The 19822-nt window shown below is 39.1% G+C and overlaps 1 protein-coding gene across 1 annotated transcript; it reads left to right on the plus strand.

The window, feature by feature from the left end:
- Positions 1-1699: 1699 nt before the first annotated feature.
- LOC124276932 lies at positions 1700-18972 on the plus strand. The gene is made up of 5 exons (XM_046712591.1): positions 1700-1814; positions 15387-15507; positions 16324-16448; positions 17393-17538; positions 18145-18972. The coding sequence occupies exons 1-4, from the start codon at positions 1781-1783 to the stop codon at positions 17512-17514; spliced, it is 402 nt and encodes a 133-aa protein (XP_046568547.1). The 5' UTR covers positions 1700-1780; the 3' UTR covers positions 17515-17538; positions 18145-18972.
- The last annotated feature ends 850 nt before the right edge of the window (positions 18973-19822 follow it).

Below are 19822 nucleotides of genomic sequence, written 5' to 3' on the forward strand. Positions count from 1 at the left end.
TCAAAACATGCAAACTTACCCTTGAAGATCCGGGTTAGAATTGGTCTTCAAAAATCCATGCTTGTTATAAGAGGGATCGGGTAGTCAGGCTCGCTGACTTGGTTGACACATGTCATTGTATCAAAATAACGTAGATCGATGCTCATTTTGTTGATCACCGAATTGTCTGGTCCAGCCATATGGCAGGGGGGCCGCCTCCGTAGTGTAGTGGTTAGAGCGTCCGCCCGGAGAGCGGAAGGTCGTGGGTTCGATCCCCGACTGCGTCATACCACAAGACGTTAAAATATGGTACTTGTTCGTCCTTGCCTGGCGCTCGGCATTAATGGGGTACAACAAGGACTGGTCGGCTCGGAGTCAGTATAATGTATCTGAGTGGGGTATTCATGCTTCACTGCGGCATGGTATCACAGTGGGCTAGCACTATAAAACCAGCTTCAGTCTGGGCTAGTACAAGCAGCCGCACATACACATACACATGCATGCACGTCGTCATGAGCGAAATATTCTCAAGCACGACGTTAAACCCAATTCCACCACCACCATATGGCAGGGGTGTGGCTGAGTGCTGCGTTAAACAGTAAACAAACAAACAAACAAACAACACCATGCAAACTGTCAAGTTATCGGGTATACTAAAGCGTGCAAAGATTCCAGCCACCAGAACACAGAGGGGGCTCCTCTTGTAAAAAGGATGTAGTTATCGCCACGTGCACATATTAGCTTAAAGAGGGACTTGAATGAGGCAAATTGTCAGTCCCAGCAGGTTTAAATCACGCCATTAATAACCTACTGTGTAGTCGTGAGCTAACTGTATGTAATAAACATCAATATTTAGCAGTTATTATGCAGATATTCACCAATACACTATGTGCAACATCTAGACCTAGACTGAACGTTGGCACAATACCAAAAAACACTGTTCTCTTTGACGTCAGGGAAACACTTTCAAAGACCCACAATTTAATATTTTGGGTGTAGGAGGGATTTTCTTCAGTGGAGACGAGATGTTTTTCCGTCAGTGCATTAAGTAGCGAAACGGTTTAAATAACGAACCTATATATGCATGTACAGTAGAAGTTGGATGCAAACGTGACACGAAGATTATGGAAAACAACTTTCTTATACACAACGGTTCAGGGGACGGTGGGGTAAACTAGTGGTTAAAGCGTTCGCTCGTCACGCCGAAGACCCAGGTTCGATTCCCACATGGGTACAATGTGTGAAGCCCATTTCTGGTGTTACCGTGATATTGCTGGAATATTGCTATAAGCGGCGTAAAACTAAACCCACTCACTCACTCATAACGGCTCAGGACTGAAAGAGACGTCATGACGGGACAAGAAGCCATGATGCGTTGTGCGTAAGTTTTCATCCAACATTATACTCCTTGAGATATTCCCGGTATGGTGTGGACACTACCAAGGGTCGTGATCAGGGCAAGTATGGTGGAATAACTGTCGACCAGCAGATCCTGCTGCGCAAAGGGGGAACACCTCCGGTCTCCCCAAATAATTGTGCCACCCTTGCTTCCTGGAATACAGATTAGCAGATGTACTATTGAAATGAATTGACGTCAAAATGTATTCACATTCGAAGCTATGGTAGTGTGCCATAAAAGTTTGAAATTAGTATGACAACCATGTATAAATCACATATAGGTATGAATATTAATAATCATATTGCCAGCGCATCCCTTTTCTGTCGTCATGCTGCATGAAACGGTCCGGTAGCCTAGCTGGAATCTGGTGATTTTGATGTACGAGGTCAGACGCTCCTGACAATGAAGAATCTGCTGACCATCGTAATCGCCACAGGTATAGTTCCATATTACCATTCTCTGTAACTAAACTGCAACACTTTTTCATCGTCAAAGGCTATTTTAAAATTCAAAACAAGGTCTCTGTTTTCACTGCCTGGAACATTTGATGGTGGTGCGGTTGTTTCTCGATGTCTTTTTTCTTTAGCTATCGATCATAGTGTTCTTCATTATGTTGTTTCTCTACTTGTGAAAATTAATGTTTTAAATTCTCAGATGAGCTAAGAACCACCCAATTCTTTTTCTTTAACAGTAGGTAAAGCTGTATCATGATAGATTAAATATTATAATAAAAAAAAATAATTCTTTTTAATTTTTTGTTTTTATTAATTTTATTATTCAATGGCTCTCATTCCTTATGAAACTGCAAAATATTCTCAAGCACGACGTAAAACCCAATTTCACCTCACCTCACCCTCACTTTATGAAACTGAGGGATTGTCATGCTAAACTAACCAGTTTCTGCTTACATTATGCACAGTTTTATATATTCTGTATTTGAATCATGTCGATGTGGCTTGTTATATAAGAGTTTCATAGCCGTACAACCATCACACACGGCGCTCGTAATGGCATTTGATTGCACCCGATGCCCACTGAACGTAATATTCCTGAGTGGTTATATTTGCTTTCCATATATTGTTCAAAACAGCAAACCCCTGCAAACAAACGCTGAACTGAAACCGCCCTTACTTCTTTCCCGACTCAAGATCAGACCTATCCCTATTGCGCTGTCTGAAGTACACTATCGTGCAAAAGAAAGTGTACACTCATGTTTGATTGGCTAAAATGAAACAAACAAGAAATGAATAATTCCAAATATAACATGTGTTAAACCATTCTCTTCCCACAGAGGTTACTTATCTTCCTACGAACCTCTGTTCTACCGCCCTTTCATGGTGCGAGTGTTCAGGATTCGTGATTGGTTGCAATCAGATTTAGTTGTGCAATCAGCGACGTTGTTTCAAAAGTGATCATTCGCAAGGCCTTGGTAATTTCCGTATGCTTCGGGGGAAAACTAGAACCTCCTGCACGATGCGCAAACGTTTCTTCTAGACAGAACTCAGTCATGTAATGGCGGATCAATGACGTCTCAATCGCCTTCGTTGACAACGGACAAGCTAGCCATTAAATGTCTTGTGTGTCTCATCAACACAAGTCCCCAGCAGAGGAGGGATATTTGTGGCCCCACTGTATTAGTCAAATTGGATCTAAGTCGATTGGCTAGAAAGAAGGGTGATAATTCGTGTTGCGATTTTTGTGCCGCTAAGGGTTTTTACGAGAACCGGGAAATATGGCCGTATTACAACAGAGGTTCGTAGGAAGACAAGTAACCTCTGTGGGAAGAGAATGGTGTTAAACTAGAATTGTTATTCCACGGTGAGGTGTTTTATATGGGTATGATAGCTGTGTTGTTAATTTTAAGTTGTGTTTCTCGATCGGGTTCAGTCTAGAAACGTATTAATAGCCTTTGTGTTTGTTTTTGATCAAATCCAGTTTTCAAGAATAAGTTTTATTTTCCCTGGCAGTTTTCCTAAAGAGCCGGGTTCTTATGCCATTGAGGAAAACTGTTCAGCTCCCCTGTTACATAAACTACAAATGTCCAATCGTACTTACACTCTAAACCATAAAGGCCAATGTCTACTGTAAAATCAAAGAACACGTCCATCTTCATCTTGTCAGTTGTCAATACCTGATATTTGTCCAGGCGTACCTGTGTAACCTCTTTGTTACAAAGATACATGCATAAAGTTTGTCTTTATCTCTTTGTTACAGGCTACACCCAATAGACATAGATGTATGTGTTTTATATATCCAACACCATACAACCAGATTCATGGTTCAATACATTTTATAATAAAATGAAATATACACCAATGCATTCTACAATGATACAAGAGGACTGTTATAATGACTGACCCAATACATCCAACCCAAGCTGACCTGAACTTCTCTGAACTCCACTTCATCTGAGCTGACCTGATTTGATTTGACCTCCACTTAACCTGAGTTGAAGTGAACTGAGGCCTAACCTTAACTCAACTCTATTTAAGCTGACCTGAATTAAACTTTCTGTAACCTGACCATAACTGAACTCTACATAGCCTGGCATGAACTGAACTAAACCTTACTTAACTTGATCTTACCTGAACTAAATTCTACTTCACCTGGGCTGACCTGATCTGACTTTAACTCTACTTAACCTGAGCTGAAGTTATTTAAAGTTTAACCTAAACTGAAACCTATTCAGTTTGATCTGGACTCAACTCTGTGTAACCTGACCTATACTGAACCCTACTCACCTTGAATGAAACTTAACCTGATCTGACCAGGGCACCGTTCCTCAAAGCGATTGTAGCGCTAAGATGATTGTAACTCCCATACTTTAACATAGGCTTACGACTGTCGTAGCGCTACGATCGCTTTGAGGAACGGGGCCCAGAACTAAATTCTAATTCTCCTAAATTAACATGAACTAAACGTAATCTAACAGAAAGTTGGGCTGATCATACACCTTCCGTCTCCGACGAACAAGCTTAAAATTAATGCAATTATTCTTTTTGGCATAACGTCTATTAATTTGCATAGGAACAGATCGTATTTTTATGAAACACAATCCAGAAGATTGGTAAACATAATTATAATCACCATGATACCAATGCCATATATTGTGCACGGATCATTTTCTGGGTGTCATATTTGGCCAACACTCAAACACGCAATAAACTTTGAAGGATGCATACTAGTAACTGTTATATGAACGATCGTGCTGGGATCAGGAAGTAGTGCCCTCCCACAACCAACGCCCTGCCACGCCCCGTTCCATCAGGCATTCTGATCATATTATGTAGATCCAATCTACAGATTCAATAGAACAACACAATGTGAATGTTAAATAGTCACAAATGAATATTCATTAAGAATTCTTCTGATATGAATCTTGTATTACTAACCTTTTTCATTTACATCATATTAATTGAAAGAAGCTGTCTGAATGCACGTTAATGCAAATCAGAAATCACGTGACTGACGTATCTCTTGATTGACAGTCTTTATTTAAGGTTAGAAACTTGTCTGCCATTTTCCTTCATTTTCAGCGATATTGGCACTAATATTCTACATCGCCAATGCACCAGTATCAGAAAACTATTTTAAAGACTTTGAATATTTCACTGGATAAATGATTTGTATTCCAATAGGGACTTTACAGTCATTCTCAACGAAACTGCACAATTCAGAGAGGATAGTGCAGAAAAACAAAATCATGTCAGTGCAAGAAATTTTTTGTTTCCAAAACTACAACATGTGAATGAACAGTTTATACTTTTTCAGCACACAGTGAACAGTATTACACTTGCAGCGCTAGTTTGAATTAAGGTACCCATAAACACCCAAGTAATTTACGTTCATGGGTAACTAGTAGTATCAACATAAAACGCGAGAAAATGAACTCTTTTGTTCTTGTTTTGATTCAAGCATCGAATAATTAAACAATTAATTCATTTGAATATCAAAAGAATGTGTACTCAGTACAGCGTATTTCACACTGTTGACGCCTCATGGTACCATGTTCAAAATCCAGAATTGACGAAGCCACGCATACAACATTTATATTGTATCAAAGATTAAAATCAGAAACTTGAAAATAAAACGTTCCCTTTCACGAAAACGCCATGGAATCACACAAAATGGGAATGAATATATTTTTTTGGCTATAACGGTTTAAACACTTTTACCATCTTACAGTTCTACAGCGTGACGTGTATAGAGAATCCCACCCAAGTGTCTACTGATATAAATTTTATCAACACGAGGCTTGCCGAGGATATTTTCACTTTTATTAACGAGTGTTGATATAATTGATATCAGTAGACACGAGGGTGAGATTCTATTATCATAAAATATCACTCTTCATTAGTTTTAATGAAAATTCTACCATGACTTCCAGTAAATACTGGATTGTGATTGGTTAATCAAAGTCATTCAGAGGCATATTATCATCAAGTTCACGACGTCATAGCATTGTCAGGGCATTGTACAAAATCTACTGTCAAAACGATATCTCCTAGGAGATATGTAGAGATTATTACCCACGAGGTCAACGTATTGGTAGTTGCATACTAATCTCGTACGTCACACGAGTGTCGTATCGCGTTGACCTGTGTCGTAACGACTTGACCTGAGATTCTAACGATTTGATTCGATAACCGATGACCTCTCAATTAGGTCACATTCTGACGTAACTATGTTTTCATTCATAACAAACACGTGAATTCATTCATTCTACAACTTAACCCCCTGGCTGCCGAGTTTTTTTTCAGGCGCACATTTTCATACGCTTTGAAAAGTGAACGTTGTGCGAGAATTGCTCTCGCGTGGTCCTGGATCTACGTAAGGCTATAAAATTACACAGAAATGTAGAATATTAAATTTCCTATCCGTTGGTATAAATATAAGTGCAACTACCTTGGCGGTTTGAGAAATAGACCTTGCTAAATGTTGTCCAAATTTTTGTTATGCGTTAAAAAACAGTAAATTTCTCCGCTTTTTATCGCGCACCGATAAAAGCACTGTGCTACGAATTTTTAATGGGGCATCTTTACGGAAAGTGTGAGCGAAGAAAATACAGCCTGAGATCTGAACGACATAAGTGTATATGAATTGGGTTTATGTGCTTGTGCATAACGTTATACGCCCAAGATTAAAATGACTCGCAATTAATGTCAAAATGTATTTTCTTCTATGACGTCAAACGACGACAGAGAGGTCATACACGTATAATGATAAGGGGCATAACTCCGTTATGCGTAACACTAGGTCAATGTAACCCAGATCACTTGGGAGAATTTGTTGTGGATACGGACGCTATATTTTCGTTATTTTATATTCATGGTGAACCACACTATTCCAATTCAAAGTTCCCAATGTGAACGGATGCACTTTGGTAGTTTCACAATTTATAAGAAAAGATGACAACGTATCACATGTGAAAGCACGTAATATAGCGATTTGAATGGCCTATCCGATATATAAGTTAGTTGTTAGATTCCCATATTCTCCGTTTGTGTAGATGTAATTTCACTAATTTTGCATTGTTATTACCAGAGTACTAGCCATATCTTCAAATGTAACGAAATTGCTGAAAATAATACAACATTTTAGTTGACGTCATTGCTTGTTTTATGCATTTTGCGACGTCGGAAAGTGACGACATTGGTATGCTGATTAGTGTATATCTCACTTAATTTCCATTAATTGTATAAAAGGTCTAGACTTCTATGTCAGAATTTAACACTCTTTAGACAAAACATAAAATGACTGATTTTTCCATTTAAATAGTGTCCAGAATATATCAACAATTAGACAGTTTGACAGCGTATCTTATTGTGAACAACACGCACACCTGTTTGGCATCAATTTAACGTAAATAAAAAATAATATTTCACAACACCCGAATATTTTGTTTGGGATAAGAATATTTTGTTTGTTTATGATAATGAAGCTATTTCTCTTCATACGTATGCAATGAAAGATGCAAAAAAGATAGCTTTTTATATATGGAACTATATATTAGAATATGGATATAAGATTTGTCCGAATTAACACATGAGATGGTATATATATTTCAACAATTTTCCTATAAGTAGTTAGAGTTTGATATCCTGTCATCACAATATAATTTAATCGAATATGAATTGAATATATTATCGAAAACAATGATAGAGAATCATAAAACGTTTCCAACAAACGCGCACCTTGCCGATCTATATGCATCATTCTTTTGTCTATAAAACGACACAAAATTATGCATGAACAAGACAATTCCTTTAAATATGTGTGCATGTACATTTCATACCATATATAAATCATTGTCATTAATATTATCAGTTTTGCATATAAGGTTGAATTATATCACCGTTCATTAACCTGTTCATATGAAATTGCAATACTAGTATTAGTCCAAATAAATTGAATATTGTACATCATAGGAACTAAAGTAGTTGCAGTTATGGCTACACTTGATCTTCTAACACTTATGTAAAGGTTTAGAGTATGGTGTATTGCAATAAATATGTCAATTTCTTATGTAAATATGATTCAAACAATCAAAACTTTCAAAGAATAAAACACTGTAAACCCTATATGCACGTATGATATGATATTGAACAAGGCTAAATGTAGATACTGAAGTCAGTTTCATGAAAAAGTATCCGAACTATCCGCAAAATATACATCATAATACTGACAGTGTAATCGGAAGGATATGGCGATTGTGTTTACTCTTGTTCAACCGACCTTCACCTCAAAGAAATTGCCTAATATGTAGAACAATGTTGACGTATGACATCACTACCGCTGACCGATTTCTTACAAAATGGCGGCTTTGCTGACAAGGGTACACAGGATTTTGCGAGGACCCTTCCACTGATTCAGGGATCGTTTGTACATAAATATGAGATGTAAGTAATCAGAATGATTCTGACTATCTGTGTATTGTTATATGTTTTTATCGTTTTCACTACACGTAAGAGAAAAGGACAGAAATGCAGATAATTACCGTTGTCGTTCTGCGTGATTTGGCGTCAGTCATGGCGTCACGCTGCACGGAAACTTTGACAATTTCTTATGAATTATCAAATCATTGCATTGTATCTATTTATAATTTCCTATTTCTTGCTACGATACTCTTTCCATGTATATTCTAAAGGTATTGAGCCATTGCAAGCAATGAATAGACGGATGAATGTTGAAAAATTTCAGAAAATGCTACGCAGTGTAAAATCGGAATTTGTCTTTGTTTACATTTCACACAAACGCAGTCTTTCAAGCACAGCGTTCGTTTTCACACCCAATATGTTTCGTCTCATTTTATCTAGACAGTTATTATTGGTGACACAGACCAGTTTCAAATTGATTCTAAAATGTATGGGGAATTCAGTGATTCATTTTTCGAAGCTGAATATGAAATCTACGTGATGTAATAGGCGTCTCAATACCGGCCTTCGCGAAACGTGATTTTGTAAACACTATCCAATATGGCGGAAAGCGCTCTACGGTGTTCGTGTAAGTGCATTTTCGAAAACATCCCAACCGATTCTAGATTCATCGGCAACGTTTCAGAATTATAATTAGCGAAATCATGTAAAACTGATATCAGTGATCATAAATATGTTATTTTTGAAATTCAATACTCACAGTAATTATCCGATTTTCACATTTCAAAACATACAGCAAATAACGCTGTGAATTGCGATTTCATACTGTGTCAAAAATGTCGCCATTTTCGATGAAGCCTATTTTGAAAGGTCATTTTCAGCACTTGAGCTTTGTCTAAAATAATAGTGGATGGTATCAAGAAACAGGAAATTTCCCGCAGAATTCGAAACTGTGAAGTGTATTTGTGTGCGTGGGATATTTTGATTTTTATTCGACTTCAAATTGAGGGTTGAAGGGGAAGGACATATATGTCCCTGTGGCATCCAGGGGGTTAAATGCATTGTGGGAATGTAAACATTGCGAACGTTGCCGTGTCGCTGTTTAATTGTGAGTCGAACTGAGACATTATATCCGTCGAAAAACATAAACGCAATGTTTCCACCAGTGATGTTAGCCGAATGAAGCAACTGGAAACCAAGAAACGAGGTGCTACGGAGTTGTTTACTGTAGGAGGCTGTACGAGGAGATGACAACTGACATGCATCGTGACGTCGGTTACCAAGGCAGTGACGTCATTACAGTGTGACGTCATGCAAATATTGTACTACAGTACAAAACTCTTCCGCAACCTCTTTATGAAACCGGTTTCGGTTTGAAACCAAAAACATAACAAAAATACGCTATTTTGTCAATTTAATGCATGTAAGACGTGTGTAATAAATAAAATACCACACTCGGTCTCATTACATACGACTTATACGAAACTCGTGACCTTCCTATGTTATCTGACCTCGCTCGGTCAGATACCATAGGAAGGACACTCGTTTCGTAAGAATTCGTATGTAATAAGACCTGGTGTAGTATTCTCTATTTATTACACTTCATTTTTCATATCTTGCCCGGAAAAGATTTGAAAAATGAAGTGTAATAATCTTTTTATCAATTAGTACCTGCCTAAATTAAGATTTTAGTTTGGGTTGCATCTGAATCGCCCTATCTTCGCCTTCCGGCTGTAGCCAGGTGTGAAGAATATTCACGTCATATTCAGTTTTCCTTTTCGTCTTCCTACTTTCAACATACTGCTTCGTTTCGATTTCCATATTTCCTTCCTCCTCCCTCTCCACTAAATCTTCCAGTTGAAGCAATCGTCGTGATAAAGACGCTAGCGTCCTTTCCCCGGCCATGATCAAAGGATGATCCAACATGACGTCATCTCTATGACGTCATTCTTGATAATGACGTCATTCGATTCATTATCGTTCCGTGACGTCGTGTACAAAATTGACGGGGAAGATATCGATATCTTCCCTCCTCTCAGCGGGCAAGATATCGATTTATCATCCAAAACTGTGTTCCACAGGAGATATCGCTTGTGTGAGATCAAACAATATCTCCTAGGAGATATCGTTTTGACAGTAGATTTTGTACAATGCCCTGACAATGCTCTCACGTCATGTACTTGATGACGTCACAATGCTATGACATCGCTGCACTGCAAGTCTAATGACAATACCATGTTCAGAGATGTACATTTTTCATTGAAAATTAATGAAAAGTGATTTTGGATGATAAATAGAATCTCACCCTCGTGTCTTCTGATATCAAATATATCAACACTCGTTGATAAAGTAAAAATATCCTCGGCAAGCCTCGGATATTTGTAACTTTATCAACTCGTGTTGATATAATTGATATCAGAAGACACTGGGTGTGAATTCTCTATATCTGCCAGGGCTAGATATGACCATGCCGATCCTGGTCCTGGCCATGTGGTCAGGCACGCTGACTGGGTTGACAGGCACGCTGACATCGGTTCCCAATAGCGTATATCGATGCTCATGCTGTTGATCACTAGATTGTATGGTCCACTCTCGATTAATTACAAACCGCTGACATATACAGTGTAGCTGGAATATTGCTGAGTGTGACGTAAAACCCAACTCACTCACTCACTCACTCTTAAGTAATGATTCCGTAAGAAATATCTGTATGAAATTTACGTACCATCTTTAGTAATATACGTTAGGGTGAAAAGTGGCATGATCGACAATGGAGTCCATAGACTGAGCATTGCTCTGTTCGCATGCAGAAATTCAAAGGGATACCAACACGTGATTTTTGGTGTCTTTGGGGTTTCCCATGTGACGTCATGGACCATTCTAACTGTCTATTAAACGTAAAATACAAAACGTAAATCACATTTTGTTTATCTGAAGTGATCATCCGGGTTCTGCGATTGAGAAGAATGACCATTTATTGCGCAAATATAATTATAAACAGACACATATGTGACACGTAACTCTTTCCATTTCATAGCTGTTTTTAAGTAAAATTTATGACTAGATTTTCCAAAATTAGTATATTTGCCGCCGTTACGGTAATGACATTTTGATTTAAAGTTGAAACGTCACAATAAATTTAATGGAAAATGCTTGTCCAAACTTCCCTGCTGACGCAATATACCAATCATACAAATCGAAGTAGTTTACATGAAGACATACAAAATACAAATAACATTTTCTTGAGAGCAAAAGCTGAAATTGCCCGTTTCCATAGAATGACCTCTTAGCATGTATCATTTTATCTCAGAACATAGAAGCCGCTCATCATATGTTAAGTAAACAAACAAAGGACAAGTCACTAAAACAATTTTAATCCATTGTGATCAATGGGGGACGCTTATTTGAAAAGGCGGCATTGATTCCCTTACTCATTGTGGCTTTCGCGGCGATTCGCGGCACGGAGGTTTGTACTCGAAATGTGGCTTCAGCGGCAATTGGTATTTTTCAAATGTGGCTTTCCCGGGCGGACACCCACTCACCGACACCAGAAAAACCGTACCCCGTCCACATGTATGTCAATCCATGCTAAGCATTTGTTAAATGACTGGTTAGTTTTCTTGCTTTTCGTGTTTCCTATACTTTACTTGTTATTATTAAAGTATTTAAAGATCAAAAAGTGCATTTGGTTTCATGAATCGCATCCTGCAAACTCGTCGACTGCAACTGGCCACTTTTATTGAGAACGACTGTTTAGACTTTTGTGTTATCGATCAAGTTTATGGTATCGATATCGTTAAGATTTATTTTTTGTCATCTACGGATTCTTAAATAGAGAAGCTAGTGATATGAAATATTTATTTTAACCTAAAAAGCTTTCTTATAATGATGACAAAAGAGGCAGTCATTTCCATCGAACTGCCTTCTATCAATCACTGTAAACTGCAAGTTGGCGTACAGTTACATAACTATAGTATGATCAGAAATTATTGAGAATTTTAGGAATATGTTTAATTGGATTTCTAGTATAAACAACCTTGACCAGCTATCAAGTGCGTGCTTTCATTCAAGAAAGACAACTCCGTTAATCCTTTTTCATTAGTTTGTGAAGAGTTATCCCCTTTGTTTACTTGCTCGCAGACGACATTTTCAGAGATACTCAGTATGGATGATTTAGAGAAGAGGAAGTTGAGTAATATAACAAGGACATCAGATCAGCTAAAGTGATTTCCAGTAGAACAGGCATCTCTTTGTCCACTGTTTATGGTGTTTTGAAAAATATTGCAAATGGATATAGCATTGAGCACCAGGGAGGCGCAGGTAGGCCCAGAAAATTGATTGTCGGTGACAGGAGGCGGCTTGGTATTCTTGTTTCTAAAAACAAACGAAGGAGTTTAGAAAACGTAAGGCTGGATATGTGATAGGAGACAATTAGAACTGAGCTGCATGCAATGGGTTGGCAGAAAAGTCGAGGAATTCCATAACCGATCATGAAACCTGAACAAAAGGAGCGAAGGTTGAACTGGTGCTTACAGCATAGAAATTTTAACTGGGACAATGTGATTTTCTCAGATGAAAGTTCTGTGTGGCTGTTTCTTAATACACTGAAATTCTGGACCAAACAAACTGAAAAACCTTTGTATCAGCGCCCAAAATACAGTCCGAAATTTAACGTGTGGGGTGGCATATCTGTGTTAGGGGCAACGCCCCTCTGTGTATTTGAAGGGAATATGAACAGTGAGCGGTACACAGATATTCTCGAGGGACATTTACTTCCATCTGCTCACGTGTTCTATGGAAATGGATTTTCCAGCAGGACAACGACCCAAAACATCGATCAAAGCATTCACAGGCCTGGTGTCGGACCCAAAATATGACATTATTAGATTGGCCAAGCTATAGCCCTGACCTAAATCCAATAGACAATGTTTGGGGACTTAAAACATTGTTTGAAGGAAAGTACCAATAAGAAAAATCTGACAAATATTGCTGAAATGAAAGAAGAGGTGGTCCGATATTGGGACAGCATGGACCACGACTTTCTAATTCTTTGATCAGTAGTATGCCCCGCCGCATTGAAGCCTGCATTGCTGCCCATGGTGACTTGACAAAATACTAACTGTTCACCTGTCTTTGAATCTGGAGTTATGTTCTGCTAATATTCACATTTAATACATTTTTGATAATTAATCACATTTGAATATCGGAAGTTTTAAGACAGATCCAAAAGGAATTAAAGGAACTACGTTGTCATCAATATTTCTCAACCCAAAATTCACCGGCCCAAATTATTTTCAGATAGTAAGCTGTATTTTTCGTGAATAAATAGTTCATGTGTAGTGGGTCAGTTGGTTGATTGTCTGCTGGCGATAAGATGCTTTACTCTGAACGTGTGGGTTCGAATCCTAGATGGGACTCAACACAAAACAGTACACGACTCTGTACTGTATTGAGAAAAATTGTATTCCGAAACATAACATTTTTTATTTGTGGTGTTCGTGAACTAAACGCCCCCAGCAGTTTCGTTCGACACGTGATAGTTTTACAAAACATGGTACTTCAATATTCAGCTCGACATTATGCGAAACTTGAAGCCAGTGAAATCTGTAGAAACGTCCGCATGCCAATGGTTGTCGTTCTATGTATGTGAGTTGCCCGTTACTAATTAGCGCCACTGTTGTCATTAGTGTCCAACGGGCGTTATTCCGACGCAAGCCGAATAGCGGTTCGCTGTTTTCCCGAATGGGTTCCGTCTAGGCGCAAAGGGGCCTTAAAGTACTGTCAACTCCTGTGTAATGGGTATGTAATTACCAACACCTGTTAAACCGGGACACGCCAAACAGCGACTTTTGCCCCTTAGTTTAAAAAAAATGATTTCCTTTGAACATATTCTGACGACAAATCTGTTAACCTCTTAATTATAAATGTCTAAATGCGGTTTTGAAGTAAAGTATTGCTGTTGTTGCGTGTTGATTCTCAAGTTGAAACTATAACTTAACGGGAAACTCGGTCCCGAAAAGACCTTGAAGTTGAAACCAAAAAACATCCTAGATTTGTGACATAATTAACTATTGTAGTCTAAAGTGAACAAAATTTGCAAATCAAAACATGGAATTACAATGAATCGTCAGTACAAATTCATGAACATAATACAAAAAGCAGTAATTACTGCAATAACGACATTCTTCATCGCAAGAGTGGTCAAGCTCTAAAACGGGTCCAGGCTGAGTGCCCAGATCCTCACACGACACTGGTCTCCTTGAAACGTGAGGTGTAATGATATTGTGAAATGCTGGAGGCAGGAGAACGCCCAGTCTCTACAAAAACTGACTCATTGAACTGTTTTGTGTTAAGTAACGTCTGCAACTGCCCTGATATGTAAGAATCGACACGGGAATTGTTGGCTTGATTAGGCAATAAATAATTTTTTCAGCTGTAATATGTCCCCAAACCGGCACAGACTGGTCAGTACATGTTCTAAATAGAAATGTCCAGTTAAGGCTATCTCAGCGGTTTAATGTATTCCTTATATAGCCATACATCAATTCTGACAGCTTTTATAGTGCAATCTGTACAGGTACACTTCCAAGTGAAAGGGGGCGGTGGGGTAGCCTAATGGTCAAAGCTTTCGCTCGTCACGCTGAAGACCAGGGTTCGATTCCCCATATGGGTACAATGTGTGAAGCCCATTTCTGGTGTCCCCAGCTGTGATATTGCTGGAATATTGCTAAAAGCGGCGTAAAACCATACTCAGTCTCTCCTCCAAGTGAAGGTTCGATTTGTGTTGTATCTGTAGACTGTCCTCCCTATGTGGCATCAGACCCGTGAAGATCAGGGATCTACAGTAACCCATGCTTGTCGTAAGAGGCGACTAAGGAGATCGGATGGTCAGGTTCGCCGACTTGGTTGACACATGTCATCGGTTCCTAATTATGTAGGACGCTCATGCTGTTGATCACTGTATTGTCTGGTCCAGACTCGATTACATGTGTATTTACAGACCGCCGCCATATAGCTGGAATATTGCTGAGTGCGGCGTTAAACAACAAACCCAAAAGCCTATGTGGCAATGTTGTAGAGTGCCTATATGACTGTGTACATGCATGGTAATTCGTTGTGTTGTGTATATATAGGGCTGGCCGCTGTAGTCAGAGGTAACCCCGTCGCTGACCTGTGTCCCGGACACTTAGAGTGTGGCATGATGACACATGCGAACTACACAGCAGCTGCAAAAGATGCCACGAAGGAGTGCAGGTAATATGTTTCATAGCCATATATACTCACCCCAAAAAGAAACGCATGGTTTGGTACTATTTCTCTAGTTTATTCCTCACTGACACATTTTAACTGTATTGGGGCAGTCCGTTAAGAACTGACTCTGAACCAGACAATCCGGTGATTGACACCACGAGCATCAGTTATCGCATCAAAGTCAGCGAGCCTGACCATCAGATCTCCTCGTGTGGTTTTCATGCGATTCATTCTGATACTTCTACAAGGTTATAACGAACCAATAAGCTGGACACATGTGTGTTTTAAGGATATTACAAAGTTATACAGTTAATGAAACTGGGAATTGTACTGCAGCCGTAAGACTCGTACCGCCTGTGTCAATCATTGACAAGAGTATTGTACCGCAACGTATGCCCATAGTACCAAGGGGCTTGTGGGTGACGCGTAATGGAGTGACAGATCATTCTCCACGAAGAGGTTGGTGTAATTGCAACCGAAAGTTGTCCTGCTTGACACTGACGTAAAGTCTTTCATTGGTATTTATCCATGGATCGCCGTGATGTACGTCTGTAGTCACGTGACCAAATTTACGTTCTGTCCGTGACCTGACGGCTGATCACTTAATTACGCCCTGCTCAAAGCATTCTTCTTGGCGGTAGTCGCGTATACAAACTTTTCGTTACGTCCTGCAGGAAGTGCACGTTTTAGATCTGACCAGGATGGTGTTGATAAGAATGTCCAATCTAAATCCTAGGCCATATCGGGCTATCCTGCAAAAGAGAGATAGGGTGAGAGGACTTCCTTTGAATACAACGGCGTCCTTGACCTTCATTGCAGGGCGCTGTATTTCGGGTTGGACTGTTTGGATCGGGTGAGGTTGAACTGTTCAACCACCCAGGCGTTCGGATTGTACGAGGCCATCAAATTTGCAAGACTGCAACTTAACAAACTCAACTGCTCATGTAAGTCTGTGTTTTTATGAAATATTTTATGATTAACAAAATTGACTGTCTTCCTCGTCAGTTAGGTTTGTGAACAATAGGACTGTGAACAATAGTTCTGTAGGATCATGACTCATCAGCGGATTGTCACTTTGCACAATAAAGTAAACAAATAAACGAAGCCCGGTGGGAAGACCGGTATTCAAAATCACCAACATGGGTTCCTGACACGACAAAGGGACGCAACTTCTCACGGCCTTAGACGACTGAACCATTTGTGTCCCTTTCCCTTATAAGGAGTGAGTGGGTGAGTTTAGTTTTACGTCGCTTTTAGCAATATTCCAGCAATATCTCGGCGGAGAACACCAGAAATGGACTTCACACATTGTACCCGTGTGGTCTTCGGGTTGACGTGCTAACGACTTAACCACTAGGCTACCGCCCCACCTTATAAGGAGTGAATGAGTTTGGTTATATTGATGACGTCACGCTTTGATATGCGCATGTGTGGTCTACTTCCGGTTGTTCACATAGAGATAGTAAGCTAAGAGGATGTTGTCTTATCGACATCATCACATACTGAATGAGTGAGTGAGTTGGGTTTTACACCGCCCACTTTTATAGCAATATTTCAGCAATATCATGACAGGGGTACTAGGAATGGGCGTCACATATTGTGCCCATGTAGGGAATCAAACCCAGGTCTTAGGCTTGACGAGCGGACGCTTTAACCACTAGACTATCCCACACGCCCATCGTAAATTAGGAATGAAGCTATGAAAGCACAATGGTTATTTATTGCAGTAATATGTAGTATTTGTGATATGGAAACATGCAAGGGCAATGATATCTCTTTCTTTCTCAAATTGTGTCTTTCTTAAAATAATGGAAGTTCAAGACATATTCACTGTAACAGCCTGCAAATAATTCCATTCTATTTCACTGACGTGCTGTATGTTTTGAAGATGCTTTTCCTGACGGAAACGGGACGACGGTAACATCGGGGGTGGGGTCTGTCACTCCTGGTTCAACTGGAGGGTTCCTCCGTCAACAGGGAGTACTCTTACTGCCCCGGGGACAGCTATGACAACATCGACCACTCCGAACCGTGGTATGTATATGTCTTAATAAAGTTTGACAAAAGTGATAAACAGATAATTAGAAGAAGAAACAACAAAGCAAAAAATAACAGAACCAACTACAAAGCTATTGGGAAAATCATGTGTAGTATATTATACTCACGCTTCACGCTATTTTAATTATTTCAACAATTTTAATTTTATAAATGGGTATTGTATACAAAGTATCATCCCTTATAAGAAACTGTTAGACTAGCTACAGCCATCTTGTATAATATTTTGTATTTATATATACTATTTATTATTATGCATCTGTTTCATTTGTTTTTGTAATATAAAATAATTGTAGCTCTTGTACCACCAAACGTGGTTATTTGAGAATAAAGTGATTAATTGATTGACAGATAAAAGTCTACTTTGAAACAGTATCTTAATTGGCCCATTTTTCAGAATCTTCTTCGAGTTAAATGTTTTGTTCCACCTTTGTTTTTCCTAAATGACCTTACAAATCAATTTTCATGTTTGTTACGAAGCTCTGTTCTTAACAGTTCCGATTTCCATCGTAACATTCTCTCCCTATCTTAGTTTCTCGGCAGGTGAATGATTCTGGAATGATGTTTACATGGTTCATGTTGCAGGTGCTGGCCGTTCTTGTCAGACGTCACTCGGCTTGACAATCCTGCTCATTTTAGGAATGTTATCATTTTTCTGAATAACTAAGGGGCATCAAAGGGTCCTTTTTTGGCTTAAAAAACTAAAAGTACATTATGTCAGGGAAAACCTTTTTAAACGTTTTTTAAATGTTTCGCAGTTGTTTGTTTAAATAGATAATATTTGCCTTGGAATAGACGTTGTATGTTGGAGACAGTTCTGAGAATGATGATGACGCCAGAACCATAGGGGGACATTTCACGTGATATCTTCTCCACATTTGTTACCCGAATGTAACAGCGTGTGGTAGGGTCTCATGTTGAAATGAATTAAAAGTGTGAAATTGAAAAGAAAATGCTAAATGTCCGTCAAGAACCAAAACAATGATTTTAAGTACATGTTTTTCGACATTGCTTTCCAAAAATGAGATTCTTATGAGCCAAAGGCACCGTTATCCTACATTGTGAATTAAAATGAGAAGAAATCTTCAACTTTGGAAATTTCAGTTTCAACGCTAGACAGGACTTCTAGTCTCATAACTGAGCTAGCAAATATCATTACATATGAAAGTCTTTTTCTTTGAATGGCATTTTAGAAGTTGGGAAAGTGCAATAATGACATATTTTATGGATAACATTCCAAATTGACAATGGTACTAGCATCAGCGTCGCAAATATAAGAAGTTGTTATCCATAAACTTGGTCATTATATGAAAAATTCGTGTTATAGTAAACGTTTGTCACATAGACTAGTTTCTCGGTACATATGAAAATTCAACTGAACGAAATGTATACACTATTTTCACCATTCAGTTTCGAAAATAAAGCATATTTTGACCTTATTATTTGTTTCGTTGTTGAGTGTACAAACCTTATGTCGGGCTTTTGTACAAGTAGGCGGAGAGGGGTATACACACGGTATTTAAAACCGCATAGCTGATTTTGACTGGATGGCGTGAGTGAATAGGCTTTTACGCCAATTTTAGCAATATTCCAGCAGCATCACGGCGGAAGACACCACAAAACGTCTTCACATGGGGAAATCGAACCCGGCGTGACGAGCGAACGCTTTAAACACTAAGCCGCACCACCGCCCCTACAACTGAACGGAAGCCTATGACACATGAACGGGGATTCAAACTCCACATTATTATCGTAATGCTGCATGCCTCCAGATCTCGCTACCACAAACCTGTTTTGTCTTCTGTGTGTGTATGATTGAAATTACCTCGCAAAGAACACTATACGTTTCCACAGTTAGACAGTATAATACGACGGTGCATGAGAAACGAAGCGCTCGTAATAGGACTTTAGGTGTAGGACGGGGTTTTGAGGCCATTGGGAAGGTTTCAAGGCAGATCAAGCCTCTAACCAGTTGAGTTGAGTATTACGCGGTATCGGCATTATTTCAGCCAGTCTGGTATACGTGTACATTTTAAGTACGGAGTTTAAAATAGTGCATCTAATGAGGGCTGGGGGTGAGCACCCACCCCAAAGGAGAGTGACTTACAACACACAAGTGACCAATAACACACACGTGACTAATAACACACGAGTGACCAATAACACTCACGTGACCAATAACACACGTGACCAACGACACACAAGTGACCAACGACACACAAGTGACCAATAACACACAAGTGACCAAAGACACACAAGTGAC

This window comes from Haliotis rubra, unplaced genomic scaffold (genome assembly GCF_003918875.1).
Source record: "Haliotis rubra isolate DU_JTF1 unplaced genomic scaffold, ASM391887v1 Scf2157, whole genome shotgun sequence".
NCBI lineage: Eukaryota > Metazoa > Mollusca > Gastropoda > Lepetellida > Haliotidae > Haliotis > Haliotis rubra.